This window comes from Venturia canescens, chromosome 5 (genome assembly GCF_019457755.1).
Source record: "Venturia canescens isolate UGA chromosome 5, ASM1945775v1, whole genome shotgun sequence".
Lineage (NCBI taxonomy): Eukaryota > Metazoa > Arthropoda > Insecta > Hymenoptera > Ichneumonidae > Venturia > Venturia canescens.
Window position 1 is genome coordinate 19,440,157 of NC_057425.1, and position 20,697 is coordinate 19,460,853.

A 20,697-nucleotide genomic window follows, 5' to 3' on the forward strand; every position below is an offset into this window, starting at 1 on the left:
ACGGACAACAAGAAACAAAGAAGATAAAGAAGGAGACAAAAGGAGAAGACAAGGAGAACACTGGAAACAACAACAATAACAACGTTAATCACAACGACGAAAACGAAAAAAAAAGAAAAAGAAGTGATGACGATGAACAACAAGACACAAAAAGGACAAAGAGGGAAACAAGAAAGGAAGACCTCGAGACACTAGAAGAAAGAAAGTGGTTGAATGACGAAATTATAAATAACTACATGAATCTAATCATAGACGAAAATTCTTACGCTATGAATTCGTTTTTCTTCCCCCGGCTTCACCTCAACGGATATAATGCCGTCAAGAGATGGACGAAGAAAATTAATATTTTCAAGTTCGAGAAGGTGATTGTCCCGATCAACCTGGGTAATCACTGGTGTCTCGCGGTTATCAATTTTCTTAAAAAAACAATCGTTTATTACGATAGTTTCGGACGAGACAACCCGAAATATCTGGCTACCCTTCGGGAATATCTGGTCGAAGAGGCGAAAAATAAAGGAGAAGGATTAATCAAAGAGGATGAGTGGATTCTGGCGACCAAAAAGGACATCCCTCGACAATCCAATGGGTACGATTGTGGGGTATTCGTCTGCATGTACGCCAAATACGAGATTTCCAATAAAAAAATGGATTTCTCACAGCAGGAAATGCCACAGCTTCGAAAAAAAATGAGGAGAGAATTGGAGACAGGAAAAATAGAAGAGTGAAGTCGTTACGACATTTTTTTTTATTATCTGAAACATACTCATGCTAAATGTTTTCTGTGATATAGGATCTCAAATATCCTTATTTTTGTTAAATTTTATTTAAATAATTTTATTATGTTAAAACGTCTTAAATCAGTCGAAACGCAATAAAAGACGTCATTTTGCAACATTTTTCAACCGAGTCTCTTGTTTTTTCTTTGAAAACCTGAAAACAAACATCCTATCGTTGTCCTTGGGAAACTCTGCACCTGAAAAACATGAAAATTTACTTACCTTACTCCTACGATGATTGGGAAAGTCTGCGCCTGAAAAAGAAGAACAAAAGTAAAAAACAGCATTAAAATTTAAATTAGAAAACGCGAAAATTACTTACCATAGAGAAGCGATGTCCTGAGAATGCTGAACCTGAAAAATAGAAAATATAATTAAGAAAAGTTTAATTAGAAAATAGAATAAATCACCTTACTTACCTGATGAGAAACCGATGTCCTGGAACGCGCTAGCCTGCAAAAGAAAAAAGAGAAAAATTTTTGAATTTGGCAATAAATGCGAATACTTACTCGTCTAGATCCGATGTATTGAAAAGAAAAGAAAAAGATTAGAAATAATTGTAAAAATTAGAAATGTTAGAAATTAAGTACTTACCTGTAACACTGAAAAATAAGGAAAAACGAAGCGGAAAGGGAAATAAGGGAAGAGAAATGGAAGTGGGGGTAATATGGACGAATAAGAGACTGTAAAAGTGAAGAGGGGGTAATGTGGACGAATAAAGGACTGTAGGAGTGAAGTGGGGGTAATATGGACGAATGAAGGACTGTAGAAGTGAAGTGGTGGGGAGTGTGAAAAGAGTGGGGATTAAAGTTGGGTATAAGAGTCGGAGCAGCGGGCCCCGGAGCATCATTAGAGCTCCAGTCAAGCTGCTAGCAACATCAAGAGGTCTACCTGATTATCCAGAACGACTTCGCCAACTCAAGGGAAATTCAACGTCGTGAAGTCGGCTATTTTCATCCTAGGCAACATCGAAAATCTTTTTCATTGTCAGAATGAGGATCCACAACATTCCTGGAGTACCAACGCCTTCTCCGTGGCCTGGTACATGGGAAGGGACCATGGAGGGCATCATCTTGGATTTCAAAAACCCAACGAACTTCACATTTACAACCAAAACAAAATATTGGGAGCTGTGCGACTTCGAATACGAGCTTGGGGCGCACGTCAACCGAATGGGGCATATGCAAAGGCCAGGTTATCAGATTGGAAATCACTACGCTTTGGAAATCGGCAGTGTAGCCCATCGCGTGGAATTGATGGGATACGAGGACAGTGAAGCCACATTGAGATTCATCGATCGAGGGACAACGCTTATGCATCCAGTTTTTGATTTGAGTGCCCTTCCGCATGCGTTCCTTGTGGCTCCACCTTTTTCATCGAGAGGTTACCTATCGGGAGTTAAACCATTTTTGGGAGAACGATGGGAGGAAACTGTGTGCCTCTACTACCAACGGGCCTTGGAAGAGAAGAGAGTCAAAATCAAGATTGTTTCTGAACACCCTACCAAGGAGGCACATGAGGTTCGGTTATTCACACTGCCGCGCAACGATAACTTGGGGGATCGACTCGTTCTTGAAGAGTTTGCGAGAGAAGGGACATACGAGTGCTGTTTAAACGATGACATCGGGATGATTTCTCCAGAGGAGATGCAGGACCTGATAGAGGAAGAAAAAGCAGCTGGTAATTGGTATGCCTATCGACGAGAACGTGTCCTCGGCGATCCACCAAATCAGTGAAAAACGTCGAGACCATCGAAAACATCGAAAAACGTCGAGAACATCGAGAACATCGAGATCATCAAATCCAGCCATTCCCAGGGTCAAGGCGTCAGCTTTTCCTTTCAGAAACTCCATTTCCGATTTTCGAATGTTCAAATTTTAAAGCATTTTAAATTGTTAAACTAAGATTGGAGAACAAAAATCTCTAATTCTTAGATTTTTTTGTTCTGGGGGGCATTTGTAGCGAAACACACGCGCGACGGCCCGAGCCCGTCGAAACGAACGAAACTCCGCGATCTTTAGATCGCGGACAAAACATCGCGGCGACCACGCTCGTCGTTGTTGACAGGTGGCGGCCATCTTAGGCCGGTAGGCATGAGCCCGAGCGGGGCTACCGGCGCCGCTCTGAACTTCGCCGCGCTATATTTTATCGAGATTAATTCTTTTTGTATTTTTTTATTTTTAAGTCGCCCGAGCACGTGAATATGATCAAAATTTTCAGAAAAATAACACGAATTGAAGAAAAATGATCACAAGTCAAATTAATAACATAAAAACTGATCACAATGAAAAATGTAAAAAGCGACTACGACGCATGCGCGGGGAGAGCGTCGATGGGCTATAGGACGCGTACGTGACTTTTAGCGATTATAATTTTACGAATCATATTAAAACAAATAACAATGCCAAATTAAAGAAGAAATTGAGTAATAATTGATCAAATTGAAGTTTTTATTGTTTAACATCGGAATAAGCTGTAAATCATAAAAAGCGGTAGTCTGCGCATCGTATGCTAGCCCGCTCGACCAACGGGAGACCGCGAATCATGGCAACGGGCCAATCGGAGAGGACGTAACAAGTTGATGCGCAGAACCGGTCGAAAACTTAGATTCTCGGCGCTCGAGAATTTTATGGTGGGGAACGGGGTATAAGAAGCGCTGCGCGACTCATTCGGCAGACAGTTCTCCCTGGCTAAAGAATCAACTCGGACCTCTCTCAGTACATCTCTACATCAGCCTCAGCAATACTACACCTATCCTCAAAATTTTTGGGGTTCCCGTAGCGCGGACTCTCGGATCGACTCGGCGACGTCTCGATCCCATAGCCCGTGGGCGGTGAATTGCCTATTTCCTTGGATGCCTGGATCCTCGGAGCGACTCGGCGACGTCTCGATCCCATAATCCAGGGTCCACACCTAACCTCTAAAAAAAAAATTTCCGGCTTTCCGTTGCACGGGGTTCTCGGATCGACTCGGTGACGTCTCGATCCCATAACACGTGGACGGAGGGTTACCTCTACCCTGTAAATGCACGGACTCTCGGAGGGATTCGGTGACGTTTCTATCCCATAGCCCGTGGTTTGCATCCTACCTTTTAACGTTTTATTTCTTTCTTATTGTTGAGGAGAATTAAAAATTCATCTTATTATCAAAAATTAAATTCACGTTAGAAAAACATTGTCCGAGGTGGTCCAGGTAGGGAGATCTAGACCCATTTAGAAAAAAATCCAAGAGGCGATAGATCGAGTTAAAATTATATCGAGTCAAAACAAAATTGAAAAATTGTAAAAGCGAAGAGATCCTCTTGGATTCATTTATATTTTTTTTTTTAGAGAAAACAAGCGTAACAAGACATCGGAAAAACCGCGTCAAACGAATAATAGCTCGAAGCATTGAATCGAGAGGTTTATAAGCTCGAGGCGTGTCGCGAGACTAGAACGAACGCGACCATTAATTTTAAAATTGTTTTATTCCTAATTATCATTTTTGTACAATTAAAATTCGAAAATTGAGAAATTAAAATTATCTCAGACAGAGAATTTGCAACGTTTTCGGGTCTTTCGGGTCTTTTTCTCGCCAGATCCGATTAAACAAAGCAAGACAATATTAAAATCAAAATACAAATTTTATTTTCCGCGAGCCAAAGTGCTAAATCTTCTTTATTTTTGTTAAATATCGATCAAAATTGAATAAAATCGATTATTTTATTATTTTCACAAAATTAACGGTGTCCGCGTTTCCTTCATACCTGCTCCTTATTATTAAGGTTGCTCGAACCGACGCGTGGCGGCGTTCAGGCCAGGTCGGCAAGAGCGTTTCGTCACAATATCGATCGAATTTATGACTGCTGTTACCGTGCTACGTTTTTTTAATGTCTGCTGTGCTGCCGTGTGCTACGTTCTGAAGTTGACGTCAGATTTCCGATCATCAACAACCAATTTCAACAACCAATCACAACGTCTAAAAATGGATGTCGTCAGATCGAACCAATCAGAAACTCGAGAGCATCAAAGTGCCTTTGATTGTGTTTATAAATACAGACGCATAAATTCTTGAATGTGTTGGTAACTTTTGCATAACTTGAGCCCGTGCAAAGTTTTTTCTCAGCAATTACAACACCGATCATGCTGACTTAGGGCGGAATCGAAAGAGAATTACTCAATTGGCTTAAACTTCAATTTTCAAGTTGCTAAATGGCTCCTGAGCTTCGTAATTCAATAAAATCACATGCCAATTTTACCCCCACCACGGCGAATCGTTTTATTCAGAGAAAGTATAGTCTCGGCGAGAGCCTCGGGCCAGCAGACGACAGGGCTGTCAATGTACTTGTCCCGAGAGACTCTACCGAGTCTCTTGATAAGGAGCGCGGGGAAAATCCTGCTTAGAACATTTATTTCTTTGTTTTTTTTTAATCTATAATAAATATAATCATAAATCTTTGTAGCAATTTATTTCTTTTTACTGTTTTAGATATGGAATGTTATTTATTTAAATTATTTTTTTTATTGTATTGCTGGAAATACAACAGCTTGGCATGCTGTTCTATCGACACTCCTATATAAATCATGATTATAATTGCGATAGAACAGCACACCGAGCTGTTGTATTTCCAGCAATACAAGAAAAAAAAAAAGAATTCAAAAAAATTAAAAAAAAAAATATATCCATGTGTGGGGGATCGATCCCGGTACGCTTCGATCCGAAGTCCGATGCGCTATCCACTGCGCTACTAGCCATCCGATGATAACCATTAAACGGACCTGCTATATAAATCGTGATTCACGATTTATCGTTGCATCTCGCTCTTCGGTCAAAGCAACTTTTTTTCTCGATTTAATTCAATTTTTAATGATTTTGTTTTTCTGGCAACAAAAGAGCTCAACCTCGACATGTTGTTCTATCGAAACTGTGTTCTATCAAAAATCGTAATCAGTAAATGGTTGAAAATGACTCGTTAAATGTGGGCTCTCATGGAAGCTTTCAAAAAATTGCGAACTCCAACAATAAAAATCTCAATTTTGATTTACTTTTTTGCGTTTTGATTTTATTTTCTGCATTTTGATTTCATTTTTTGTGTTTTGATTATCTTTTATGCATTTCGGTTTCCTTTTTTGCGTTTTGATGGTATTTTCTGCATTTTGATTATCTTTTTTTTTGTTTCGATTTCATTTTCTGCATTTCGATTTCTTTTTTTGCGTTTTGATTTCATTTTCTGCATTTTGATTTCATTTTTTGTATTTTGATTATCTTTGTTGCATTTCGATTTTCATTTTGCGTTTTGATTTTATTTTCTGCATTTTGATTTCATTTTTTGTGTTTTGATTATGTTTTTTGCATTTTTATTTTCTTTTTTGAGTTTTGATGGTATTTTCTGCATTTTGATTATCTTTTTTTTGTTTCGATTTCATTTCCTGCATTTTGATTTCATTTTTTGTGTTTTGATTATGTTTTTTGCATTTTGATTTCCTTTTTTGAGTTTTGATGGTATTTTTTGCATTTTGATTATCTTTTTTTGTTTCGATTTCATTTCCTGCATTTTGATTTTATTTTTTGTGTTTTGATTATCTTTTCTGCATTTGGATTTTCTTTTTTATGTTTTGATTTTTTTCGGTTGTATCCTGTGATAAAATATTTTGTATTTCTTGTTTAAGAAATTTTGTTGTGTATAGTTGGAAAATAATTTTTTCATAAGGTACGCTTGAACCTCTTAATAAATAATTATTCTTTAATTTCCCAATCATCGTTAGCATCATACGCAAACACACTCATTCTTCACCTCAAGCTTACTGTTTCTTGAGTACAAATGACAGGAAGACATTAAATCAATCCAAGTTCTATCAACCACCATCTCCGACGCACTTTCATTCCGCGATTTAGCTGCAGCTTTTAGCACACAAATCGAATTCAGGGTTACTGAATTAAGACTGTTCCTCTTCTTTGTTTTAACGTCAGGAATGAGAGAAAATGCCCTTTCAGCCGCAGCATTTGAATGGGGGAGTACTCTAACAATACTCAATAATTTTCGTAAAGCTGGAAACTGAATGATTCCATCTGAATCAACGAAAGTGCAAATTTCAACCCACATCTGATCAAATGATAATTCCCTCCATCGTTTTATCAGATTAAAATCCGCACAGAATAAAGAACGCCATTCCTCTTCCGGGGATACCTCTTCCAGAACACCAAGAGTACGGCAGACGTTTTTTAAACGAGAAAACGATGTTTCTCTGTCAGAATCGAGAAGAGCAGTTTCCGGCTCCAGAACTGTTAAATCAGACAAAAAGATATTGTCGAACGGAAGCCTTTCGCGAATTTGTTGTGCAGCTCTTAGATAAAATTGCAAACAATTGTAGCGAACTTTGTTGATGTCTGAATTTTGACCATCCGGTGAACTCTGTAGAGCGATCAAATAATTTTTACAATCTGCTCCGATATCAATCTCAAACAAACCGAACTGATTACCGCCACGACTAAAATCAATATTTCGAGCCTCTTTATTAAAAATTTCGGGTTTCAACATCAGCGGTTTCAAAAATCTCTGAAGAATTTCACGAAGCAATCTCGTCGATGAAGGTTGCAACTGCTGAACCAATGTATCGCTCCCTTGAAAATAAGCATTTATCTTGTTAAAAGAAGCAAGAGCAAATCTTAAGAAGAGCAGATACGCTTTCGTCATGGGTTTATTCATGATATCAAGCAAGTCGACGGCAGTTGCACTTTTATCCCGAGCTTGATCTGTTAAAAAAACATGTATCGTGGACCAATTATCCAAAATTCGACCAATAGCTATTTGACGAGACAGCCATCTTGTAGGAGCAAATTTCAATATTTTGGACGGGTGATGATCGAACGTAATTTGAAAATCACGATACAAAGCTGCTCTTTTAGGGCTTCCATTGATAAAAGTAGGAACTCCCGTGACAAAGCGATGGACGTCTTCTGGTATAGCCGAACATGCATCTTTAGCGATTATAGCTAAAGAATGGCAAATACACGGCAGCGTCAAAATATTCGGAAGACGTTGGACCATACGAGTCTTAAAAGAATTTTTATCTCCAACCATCACAGATGCATTGTCGCATGCAAAGCTGATGATGTTGTCGAAGGGAACTTTATTTTCTGCCAATGCATCACTAAATTCTTTGAAAAGAGCTTCTGCCGAACAATCAACTGCGTTGACATGAATTAATTGGAGTAATTCTGTTTTCACCAGAATAGTTTCTGGATTGACGTAGCGAACCATCAATGTCATCCACTTATCACCCGTAATGTCAGAAGTCTCGTCAACATAAACAGAGAACTTCGTCTTCTGAAGATTTTCAATAATCCGTTGTGATTCGTGAACACTGACGACCTTATTGATGATTCCAGTTGTTTTCGTTTTGCCCATTTCCATAGCTTGTAAGACAGCAGGTTCTTTACCAATGCACTTAAACAATTTTAAAATTTTTGGTGCCATCGCTAGAGGAATGTTATTTTCAGCTACAAATGCCGCAAACCGTATTTCAGCTGCTCGTACACGCTCAGAAAAGTTCAGTTCAGGTGGAGATGAAATTGAACCAACCTCTTCTCGAGAAAAATCGCTTGAAAAAGAATCAACTACCGGAGGCACTACGCTACCAGATACTGCGTTATCAAAATTAAAACCCTTCAAATGCATGTTTTTTCTATGTGGATCAGATTGGGAATGTCTCAGGATATCTGAAATTCCACACGACAAAGTTTTACCACATGCATCGCATACATATTTTGTTGAATCGTACGAACATTCTTTAACCCATTTCCTCCACTCGGGTTGAGTGTCGTACCATTGATGCTGAAAGCTCTTGGATTTTTTGGGTTTCTTAGTCGAGGGCTCATCTGATAATTCCATGATGGAATAAAAATTGAAAGCACAGACGCAATGATACTTGCAAAAATTTTAGTTTCACCTACACGTCAAGAAAGAGCGAGAGCGCGAGCAATCGTGAAAAATCAGCAATGTCGAGTAAATTATAATCGATCACACAGAAATAGACGTTGAAATAATTAATATTTCAAATGTAATATAGTACAGAACAATCAGAAGGCATCAATAACTTGAACTCAAGACTTGTCTGTAACCCGATAATAATTTCACCACCAGTACTATCAGAGAATTTCGATAATCATGAACAAATATTTCAATTTTTATTTCCTCAAGGTTATTCTAATTATTTATATGAAATATAAATAAATCTGAATTTTTTTCTATTAAAATAACAATAATCTGCCGCGGAATCAATCGCGGAGCTTCGCATATCAGGATAACACATACCCGTGTTACGAGTTACGAGTAACCAGTAACCGTTATTAACAATATCGATTGCAGTTATTATTGTTCCCGATATTGTTGTTATTTATTAAAATTATTTTTTTTTATTGTATCGCTGGAAATGCAACAGCTTGGCATGCTGCTCTATCGAAACCCCTATATAAATCGTGATTATAATTGCGATAGAACAGCACGCCGAGCTGTTGTATTTCCAGCAATACAATTAAAAAAAAGAATTCAAAAGAATTGAAAAAAAAAATTAACCATATGTGGGGATCGATCGCGGAGCCCTTCGATCTGCAGACCGATGCGCTATCCACTGCGCTATCAGCCATTTGATAACAATTAATAAACGGACCTGCTATATAAATCGTGATTCACGATTTATATAGAAGGTTCGTTTAATGATTATAAATAATATATAAATTACATAAGCATAATAATAATTCTAAATATTATATATTTATAAATATATATATGCAAATCGTGAATCACGATTTATATAGCAGGTCCGTTTAATGGTTATCATCGGATGGCTGGTAGCGCACTGGATAGCGCATCGGACTTCGGATCGAAGGGTACCGGGATCGATCCCCACACATGGATATATTTTTTTTTTTAATTTTTTTGAATTCTTTTTTTTTCTTGTATTGCTGGAAATACAACAGCTCGGTGTGCTGTTCTATCGCAATTATAATCATGATTTATATAGGAGTGTCGATAGAACAGCATGCCAAGCTGTTGTATTTCCAGCAATACAATAAAAAAAATAATTTAAATAAATAACATTCCATATCTAAAACAGTAAAAAGAAATAAATTGCTACAAAGATTTATGATTATATTTATTATAGATTAAAAAAAAAACAAAGAAATAAATGTTCTAAGCAGGATTTTCCCCGCGCTCCTTATTTTACATTCGGCCGATTTCGGCTTCGCTCGGTTTCTTGGAGAGAACGATACACGTATACACAGCGTCGTTGTGTGTGTACGCTCTCCGCGACGCTTGAGTCGCTTGGTAGGGGAAACATTTCTCCTGGCTTAGCCGCAGCTTGACTCGGCTTCCTTCGGCTAGCCTCGGTATCTCGACACACCGACGTACGCACTCATGTTGTGTGAGATCGCGCGAGGCGCTTGACAAGGGGTACTTTTTACCCACGATCTGACAGCACTGGTCAGTCCACGACACCGCCGTGAAGTTAGCCCCAGGGACCTGATGAGGCATTTGATGGTATTATATACAGAAACGTCAAGTTTATAAATGTGTTAATAGCTTTTGTATAATCTTGAGCCTGTGCAAAGTTTTTTCTCAGCAATTACGCTACTGATCGTGTTGGATTCGGGCTCATTCGAAAGGGATTTTGAAAATTAGTCTCCAAACTAATTTTCGTTTAACGAAACATCTCTTGAGCTCCACTATTCTAGAAAATGACATGCCAGTTTTACCCCCATCACCGCGATTCGTTTTATTCAGAGAAAAGATAGTCTAGGCGAGAGCCTCAGGCCAGCAGATGACAGGGTTGTCAATATACTCGTCCCGAGACTCTACCGAGTGTCTTGATATTTTGTTTCTAAGCGTATTTTTCGAATTTCGCTATACTATATCTTCATTTTCGCAGATTGAACTTATTCGCGGATGGCTTATTGGCTAAGATGAGATGGCAGAGGGTTTCCACAGTTGAGATATTTTTTCATGTTTTTTTTATCTTATCAAATTCAAACGCATTGCACATTAATTTTTGTACGTTTGTTCATTAAGATTGTTCTCAAGATGAAATTTCTATCTTTCTTTACAGGTCAGCTTATTGGCTGTTCAAGTACTATGGACGCGTGATGCTGAAATTGCATTAATAGCCTCAAAAAGAGACAAGACCATTATGAAAAGAACAAACCAATGGTTCTTGGATTTATTGAATGGTTTAATAGAAAAGACAATTACAGACCTTTCGGCATATTCGAGGGCAAAATATGAAGCTTTGATCACAATCCACGTACACCAAAGGTAACCCAAACTCTCTATCTTGGTAACATCTTTTATGAAGGACTGTCTGAATGGGTACGGGCAGTGGTGAGAATACACACTAGTAGAGTAGCATGATCCCCGCACGTTGCTAGGATCTTGTTTACTCGAAATCATCAGAAGCGTGGAAAAGTCTTAAGCACATTACAGTTATGCATAGCATTCCAAAAAATTATAGGAAAAATTGTAAGCAATCCTCGTCTTTCGTGAGGAGTCTAGTGTCGATAAGAAAAAAACCGTACGCGAAAAATTTCCCGAAAACAATTTCCCGAAAAACAATTTCCCGAAAAACAATTGCCCGAAAACAATTTCCCGAAAAAATAATTTCCCGAAAATACGTTTTCCCAAAAAAAAATTCCCGAAAATACAATTTCCAAAAAAAACAATCTTCTGAAAAAATATTTCCCTGAAAACAATTTCCTGAAACAACATTTGTTCAGAAAAATTATTTCGTGAAAATAAAATTTCCCGAAAAATGATTCTCTGAACGGAACAATCCGTTTTTCAATTCACTCGTGCTTACACTCATTGAAATCAACAATAATGAGGTGTAGTTCTGAAAAGGCGATATCCTACCATTTATTTGAAATTTCATACACTAATGTAAATTGTCGTACTCATTTTTAATACAACAGTAAGTCACCGCGAATTCGTTTACAAGATTAGAACTAATAAAATATGCAATTTGTCGAAGGTTTGCTATTTCACTTCGATGGTCGATTCTAGAGCAAATGATGTCGCCAATAAAAAGATTAATATTTCTTTCTCTCATTCATTTTCCATGTAGGACCAGTAATTTTTGAGAAAAATAATATGAATATCATATCGTTTTGGATTTCACATTTATATCCGGAATATCTAGAGTCGCGGTAGTGACTCAAAGACAAGTACATTTATGACGTCGCTGCCAGAGACTCTTTACAGGAGCCATCGCTTTTCTACTTGTTTCGAAAATTTCTTTCTTCAATAAAAAAATAATCACAGAATTTCATAGGTTATTTCAACTTGACGTATTTTTTATTTATTTTTTTCTATCGATTGCGACCTCTTGCAACTCTGTACCTTAACGCATTCGAAAGATATTAATAATTATTTTTTTAATTTCATCAGAAAATTGTGCATTTTTTCGCACACATTTTTGATGTTTATTCGTTTCAAGAACTAGGGATATCTGGTTCCATACATATTTTGTATACCTATTGTAACGGTACTATTTGTGTCAGAACACACCGTCATGCGTAGAATCGAGCTTCTTATAAAATAAAGGAGCAGGCATGAAAGAAAAACAAAAAGGCGGAGAAAGATCTATGAAAAATCAAGAGTTTTATTCAATAGAGGATGATTTCTTTACTCTCTCTGAGTCGTTTTACAAAAAAAAAAATATTGGTTCGAACACAAGGGATTCTTCTTTCTGGTATTTTTCTTTGAATCTCTAAAGGGAGTTGACTAAAAAGATCGCACGCAAATGAATAAAATTCGCAATTAAAATTTTAAAGATTTTTGATAAATTTCGCGGTTGAAGACACATTTCGCAATTAAAGGTAACCTTCGCAATTTAAAGATTGATAATTTCCACAGGTTAAAGAGAAAGTTCGCAATCAAAGATAAATTTCACAGTCAAAAATAAATTTCGCACGCATTTTAATAATTGATGATTTCTGCAGGTTAAAGACAAATTTCGCAATCTAAGATAAATTTCGCAATCAAAGATAAATCTCGCAATTTAGGATAATTTTCGTATGTTTGAACATCTATTTGTTAAATTTTGGAACTAAAGATTTTTGGTATATCGCGCCGTTAGAAACAAATTTCGCAATTAAGGATAGATTTCGCAGTTACATGATTTTGAAAAATTTCGCAAGTTAGTTTTAGCTGTTTGTTCTAATTGAAGTTACAATGATTTTATACAAAAGCAAAGGTATAATCCCGATTTGTTCGTAAACGTTAGCCCTATCATCCGGTTTTTAGTCCACCCTGGAATCTTAAAGCAGAACGAACCCGAACTGCCCCCGCCCTCCTGGCATGAAGGGAAGAATTCCCCCAAGAATCTTGTGACCGAACAGAGCCGAACGGTCACCGCCCTCTTGGCAGGAGAGGATGGGTAATCTGGCAGAAATCTTGGTCCAGAACGGAATCGAACTGTCCCCGCCCTTCTGGTCAGATCGGTGCCTCAGAGTGGAAATCTTGAACCCAAACGGAATCGAATGGGGCCTGCCCTTCCAAACTGAGTCGGTGGTGAGCTACGTTTTGCAAAGCGGATTTTGAGTTGCGAAGTCAAAATCGGCTGGAAAAATTGCGTATGCGGATCTGAGTTGGTTAGTCTGCAGATCGGCGTGCGTAAGCGAGTCAAGCGTGATGAGGGCAAGACTGGCTACCGAGACTAGTTGCCGGTGCCCTTTTATACGCGAAAGATACAACAAAGAATAATAATAACAAATTGGCGGATTTCGTGCTTTTTCCTGATTCGCTCTTTCATTTAGTCGCAAATCCGTTAGAATTTCTTGATTGGTTAGTATTTTACATCGTGTTATATTTGATTGGTTGATTTATTTCGACCAATGATAAATTTTAATTTCACTCGACTGCACCTGAGCGAAAACTCGTGATCGCCAATTGAGGATGAGTCATTTTCTCATTCGTTGCTTGAGAAATTCGCCTATTGGCTGAATTTTTTGATTGGCTCTCGTGAGTCTGGTCGCAGCAGTGCGCGAAATTCATTTGAATTTAAATTAAATGCTCCGTAATGATTTCCCAAAATTTTCTGAAGTTTTAAAACAAGTTTGCTCTGAAATCGCCACCGATGGGTTCGCACATAAGTTTTTTTTTATAGATTTCCTTCTTTTTTTGTTAAGGAGAGATGAATTCTTTAATGAAAATTGATGAGAATTGATTTTTCTGGAATCTATGGTGAACGGGTCGATAAGCGAGCCCGTACGCTGGCGCCTCACTTTGGGTGATCCGCGCACCGCGCCTTGCCGTGTCGGTACGACCGCATGCTTTGTTGTCGAGCGGTATCGTTCGTCTCACTATATATTTCCGTGTCTGACATTGCTATTATATTCATGAAATAATGAGATTGGATCGCTGTCAGTGTCCGAGTTGACCTAACATCGTGACCATGGATGATATACCTATATTGAAACGTCACACCCCTTTTTCAACCTCATTCCACATTCAAACTGCGCGCCAGTCGAGCCAGCGATCAGCCGTTCGAGGCGACGCTCGACGACAAAAGGTCTAGATGTCAAACAAATCGTAAAAACTCGATTCTCTCATTAAAATGTATGCATTTACACTTCATTTAAATACATTTTCACAAATAAGACTACAAGATTAGTAAAACAGGTTAAATTTTATTTTTATAAGCAAATTCAGAGAGTCCAGGTAGTAAGAACGTGACAAAGTCCAATTACGCGCTGGTTCCAACGGAAACAGCCAGTCTCAAAACACAGTTTGGATCCAACGGAAAACAAGTCTCTAAATTATTAAAAATGATTCATTTATTACTGTTAAAAACAAAATTTGATTCATTTTAGTTTAAGAAGAAGAAAAACGAACTTTTTTTTGTAAAAACAATTATTTTGGTTATTAAATTATTATTTCTTAGAAAGGCGAGGGAAACCAGCCTCAAGCTTGCCCAATCGCAGTGCGGATGGAAATAGGCTGACCAATCAAAAAATCTAAAGATCGAACTCCGGTTCGAGATTATTTTTCTGAGCCAATCCGAATTCAAGTTATTTTTAGATCGAATTCTCATCATTATTTTTTTATCCAAATCAGTATAAAAAGCCGGGCGGAACAGCGACGGCAGCTCATTTCTGAATTAGCTCTCCCTTCTAGTATAGAGGTAGTGACTCTGGAAAACAGTGACTCTCGAGGATAAGCTCCAACGGACCAATAACCTTAAATATTCCAAATTTCACGCCGAGAGGGAGGGGATTATGCGATTTCGTGCAATCCAAAGATTCGAAGGTGAAATTCCTGTCCGATCACGCCAAGAAGGGAGGGACCTGTGCGATTCCGTGCAGGTCAAAGATTTCTAACGTGATAAACGTGATTCAGATTGAGAGGGAGGGGACCCTGCGACTCCGTGGGGACTGAAGATTCTCAAACTTGATCCATCCTTTCCTATGCTAATGAGGAAGGGGATTGTGCGATTCCGTGCAGTCTGCAGATTCTTGGTATAGGACCCTTACCATTCAACCTTTTTGATTTTTTTGGAGTAAAAATAAAATTCATTCATTCAGAGAACAGAAACGATCAAGAGACTCGGTAGAGTCTCGGGACAAGTACATTGACAGCTCTGTCGTCTGCTGGCCTGAGGCTCTCGCCGAGACTATATTTTCTCTGAATAAAACCATTCGCCGTGGTGGGGGTAAAATTGGCATGCGATTTTCTTTAATTACGAAACTCATGAGTTCTGTACGGCTTTGAAAATTGAACTTTCAGCTAATTAAGAAGTTCTTTGTCGAATGAGCCCAAAATCAGCATGATCAGTGTCGTAATTGCTGAGAAAAAACTTTGCACGGGCTTAAGATTATGCAAAAGTTACTAACACATTCGGGATTCGACGTATCTGTATACGCGTACTCTGACCGCTACAAGCATAGGCTCCTTGGCCCCCATGATCACCAATCCCCGGTGAGAATATTCTTGTTCCAACCAATGAGCAATGAAAAAAATCCTAGGCCAATTACATCAAAGTTTGAAATGGCATGCGCAAGCATATAGCATGTGCATTTCAGTACTGACTATGAATGTACAATATATATGACGTCAACTTCAGAACGTAGCACACGGCGCAGCACAGCTGGTAACAGCAGTCATAAATCAATCGATATACATATAACAAACCATGTGTCAGTTTTTGATCGTAATAATAATAATATAGCCTTTATTTTTCCCTTTTGGGTTACAGCTCGACTTCCTTAACATTCCATTTTTACACCTTTTTACACCTTAACATTTTACATTTCTCGATATACATAATTTACACATTTCCTTATTCTACACCCTTCTTCTCTTTAGCCTATTTGCCTTCTCGCCCTTAACCTATACACGCTCCAATTCGAGAGAGAGAGAGAGAGAGAGATCATTCACACCCACACACATTCCTCACTCCTCTTACACCATTGCACGCCGCGCGCGACCTCCGTTTCCGCTGCACCTTTTTACTCCCTCCCTTCTACCCTCTCCACTCCTCAATCTTCTTCATCCACTCCTCCCCTTGACCCTCCCCTCCCAACACCTCTTCCCTCATACTTTGCCAACCCTCCTCCGCCCCCCATCCCGTACATTCCTCCATCACGTGCTCCCATGTCTCCCTGCTACTCGTGCACATCCTACACTCCCTCCCTTCCCTCTGCTCCCAGTACGCTCTCATCTCGTCCCCTAGCCTGAACCTGGCTACCCTCCCCCATCTCTCCTCCTTCCACCCCTTTTTTAAATATCTCGGGATCCCTCTCTCCTTCACAAACTTGTAATCCCTGTTACTCCTTGACTTAATTATCCTCTCCCATCTCCCCTCCTCCTGCCTTACTCTCTCCTCCCTCACTATATTCTCCCGCTTCATATCCCCACTCTGCCATCTCCTCTCCACCTCCTCCAGATCCCATCCCATCCTTAAGTAAAACTCCTTCCTTTCACTCTCCCATCCTCCTGCTTCCTGCCTTCTTCCTGCCCTTCTCTTCATCTCACCCCTACATCTTCTCGCCAATTCTCCCCCCTTCCCCGTCTCCAATCTCTTCTCGTATCCCCATGCTCTCATCCCCGATCGCACCTTCAGCTTATCTCTTTGCAGTTCCTCCCTCACCATATACCCCGCCACCTCTCTCGACACCCCCAGCACCCATCTTAAATACCTTTCCAGCAGCCTCTCTACTATCTCCCTTCCCTTCCACCCCCAAATCTCCACTCCATAACCCACTACTGGCCACACCAACTTATCGAAAAGCCACACTCTCCTTCCCCAATCGCTACCAAACTTATTTTTCCCTATCCCCCATACCTTCCCCATTATCTTCGCCGCCTTCATCACCCTCTCCTCCACCTGCTCCTCCTGACTTCCATTCGCTCTCACCACATAACCCAAGTACGCATACCTATTCACCTCTTCTATTCTTACTCCTCCCCATTGCCATACCACCTTTCTTTTTCTTCCCCCTCCCACCCTACACCTCATCACCTTCGTCTTTCCCGTATTCACCTCCAGCCCTTTCCCCTCTATGTACCTCTCCAACGTCCTCATCATCCCCTTCATCTCGTCCTCATCCTTCGCCAACAACACCACATCATCCGCATACGCCAGCGAATATACCTTCCCCCCACCCCCCAGCTTCACCCCTCCCCGCCGCCCTTTTTCCAGCTCTTCATCCATGACCGCCAGCAACAGCGTGAATAGCTGCGGGCTCAGCGGACACCCCTGCCTAACTCCTTTCTCTGTCCAAAACTTATCCCCTTTCCCCCCACCCACCTTCACCCTCGCATACGTCTCCTTCATCACCTCCTCGCACCTCTCAATTAGCCCCTCCCTTACCACTCTCTTCCTCATACTCTCCACCAGCTTCGCCCTATCCACTGAGTCGAAGGCCGCCTTCAAATCTACAAACAACAGCACCACCTTTCCCCTCCTTTCCGTTATTTCCCTATTTATCAAATAGTTCAGTACGTATACGTTATCCATTGTTCCCATACCTTCCCTGAATCCCGCCTGACTCCTTGGCATCATCCCCTTCCCCTCCACCTCCATCCACAATCTTTCCGCCAGTATCCCTACGTACACCTTATACGCCGTTTGCGTTAGAGCCACCCCCCTATATTCCTCTACCGTTTTCTCCTGGCCCTTCTTCACTACTGGCACCACTATCCCTTCCTTCCAACCTTCCGGCCACCCTTCCCCCTTCCACACCTTCTCGCACATCCTCTTCAGGCTATTCACCACCCTCTCCCCTCCGTACTTCAACACTTCGTTCGGAATTCCATCCTCCCCCATCGCTTTTCTGTCCTTTAACTTCCTTATAGCCTTCTTCACCTCTTCCGTTGTTATCACCGTTTCTTCTTCGTCCTCTCCTTCCCTCCTCCTTTCCCCTAGTCACACCCTTCTTTCTGTTACCCCTCCCAGCCCCTCTCTAAAGTACCTATCCCATCCTTCTCTTCTTATCTTTTTATTCACCCCCTTTCTCCTCCTCCTCCCCCTATTGACTACCTCCCATACCTGACCCTCCGTTCTTATCTCCTCTATCTCTCTTTCCCACCTTTCCCTCTCCTTCATTTTCTTTTCTTCACATATTCTCCTGAACTTCCTCTTCTCTCTCCTGTACCTTTCCTCTTCTTTTCCCTCTCTCTTCCACCTCTCCAGCTCCCTTCTCGCCTCTTCCTTTGCCCTTCTACATTCCTCATCCCACCATCCCCCCCTCTGCCCCTCCGCCCGCTCTTCCTCAGCCTTTCTCATCGCCCTCTTTATTCTCCCCCTCATTTCCTCCCATCCTTCTTCTACCCCCTCTGTACCCCATTCCCATCTTCCAAATTCCTCTTGAAACTTCTCCACTCCCTTCTCTGTCCACACTCCTCTTCCCTCCTTCCTCTTTCCCACTCCCTTCTTACTCGCCCCTCTTCTTCCCCCCCTCCCCTTGAGCCACCCTACCACCGGCATGTGGTCGGAGTTCACCCTACTCACCACTTCCAATTTCCTCACTCTTCCCCACACTTTCTCCCCCACTACCACGTAATCAATTACCGACTTACCACTTCCCCCCACAAACGTCCACTCCCCCTCTCTATCCCCCTCCACACTTCCATTCACTATCCTCCATCCTCTCTCATTCACGAACTTACACCATTCTTTTCCTTCCTTCGTCACTATCTCGTCCCTTGAACTCCTCACCGCTTCCCGCGCCCCTACCCACCATCCGTCCCAACCTCCGCCTTCCCTTCCAGTTCTCACCGTTCATATCTCCCCCAATCACCACCTCCCCCCCCCCTGCTTTTTCTATCCACCGGCTCATCAGCTCCTTTTTCCTCTCCATGTCCCCGCTTACATACACCCCCACTATCATCCACCACTCCGTCCCCAACTTCACCCTTCTTTCCATCCATCCTTCCTTCCCCGGCTCTGTCCCCCCTTCTTCTTCCTCTATCTCTTCCTTCACCCCGAACGCCATACCACCCTTCGCCCTTCCCCTTCCCTTCCCTCTCTTCGCTCCCTGTATCACCCACCTAAATCCCTTCTTCCATCCTTCCCTTATCGCCCCCCACCCCTCCTCCGTTGCCCACGTTTCCGACATAACCACCACATCCCATCGCTTTATACCCTCCCAGAACTCCTCGTCCTTATTCATCACCCCCGCGACATTCCAAAATCCCACTTTATATACCTCTTCTATCAAGAGACTCGGTAGAGTCTCGGGACAAGTACATTGACAGCCCTGTCGTCTGCTGGCCCGAGGCTCTCGCCGAGACTATATTATCTCTGAATAAAACGATTCGCGGTGGTGGGGGTAAAATCGACATGTCATTTTCTTGAATTGCGAAGCTCAGGAGTTATGTCGCAATTTGAAAATTGAACTTTCAGCTAATTAAGAAATTCTCTTTCGATTGCGCCCAAAATCAGCATGATCGGTGGCGTAATTGCTGAGAAAAAACTTTGCACGGGCTCAAGATTATGCAAAAAGTACCAACACATTTACGCAGCTGACGTATCCGTATATGGGTTCAGACCGATACATACAAGGGCTTCTTGATGCCCATCATAACCAATCACCGGTGAGAATCTATTCGTCTCGGCCAATCGCCGATGAGAAAGTTTCTGATAGTCCTCAATGTTTTCTTGTATACCGTCTGTTATCGTCTGTTATGTTATTATAAAGTGATTGCGATCGTAGCCCCGTGGATCAACGGTGCAAGATTTGCAAATTTCGTTTAAATAAATAAAACATTATTGGAAATAGCAGTGGATATAATCAATTTTATTTTTTTCATAAAAAAAGTGTTATAAGCCATCGTTCTGATGAGGTGCGTGTGCGTGTGTGTGTGTGTGAGAGAGAGTGCGAACGAGGGACGCAGAGCGGGCGAGGATGCGAAGGGTGTGCGTGACGATGGATGATTGGCGAGAAGGAGGTCTCCCGTAAGCGTGAAGGAAAGAAGAGCGAGGGCAGAGAGAGATGAGGCAGTGCGAATTGAGAGTGCGAATCGAGCGAATGTGAGTGATTGCGTGAGAAACGAGGAGAATTTATCGAGACTCCGGGTATACTCCAAAAGAAAACGGGCTCCCGCAGTTCTAGGTCTAAGTTTTGCCATTATAATAAATAAACTTTCTGCCAGCATAAGCAAGCGGTAATCATTTGTGTAAATCCCCGAACCCCAGCCTATAATAATTCAGAAGTGGGATTCGAATAACGTGTCGGGGAATGTACGACAATGGCGAGCGCACAAGAGTTTGAAGATTTCTTTCGAAAGTCATTACAAACTGTGGCCGAAAATGCGAAAGATAACGTAAGTGACCAGACCGAGCTTGTTGAACGAGAAATCGCGCGGATGCGGCGGGAACTGTCGTCGGAACAGCATAACGCGAACGGATCGCGATTTCAAGAATCTCTGGAACGAGCCGGCGGCCAA

The 20,697-nt window shown here is 41.0% G+C and overlaps 3 protein-coding genes across 3 annotated transcripts; 1 reads left to right on the forward strand and 2 right to left on the reverse strand.

The window, feature by feature from the left end:
* The first annotated feature begins 236 nt into the window (after positions 1–236).
* On the forward strand, positions 237–725 carry LOC122411346 (sentrin-specific protease 1-like). Its single transcript, XM_043420090.1, has one exon. It carries the CDS (start codon positions 237–239, stop codon positions 723–725), a length of 489 nt encoding a protein of 162 aa, XP_043276025.1.
* Positions 726–6,522: 5,797 nt separating this feature from the next.
* On the reverse strand, positions 6,523–8,646 carry LOC122411347 (zinc finger protein 862-like). Its single transcript, XM_043420091.1, has one exon. The coding sequence runs from the start codon at positions 8,644–8,646 to the stop codon at positions 6,523–6,525; it is 2,124 nt and encodes a 707-aa protein (XP_043276026.1).
* Positions 8,647–16,270: 7,624 nt separating this feature from the next.
* On the reverse strand, positions 16,271–18,076 carry LOC122411348 (uncharacterized). Its single transcript, XM_043420092.1, has one exon. The coding sequence runs from the start codon at positions 18,074–18,076 to the stop codon at positions 16,271–16,273; it is 1,806 nt and encodes a 601-aa protein (XP_043276027.1).
* Positions 18,077–20,697: the final 2,621 nt, after the last annotated feature.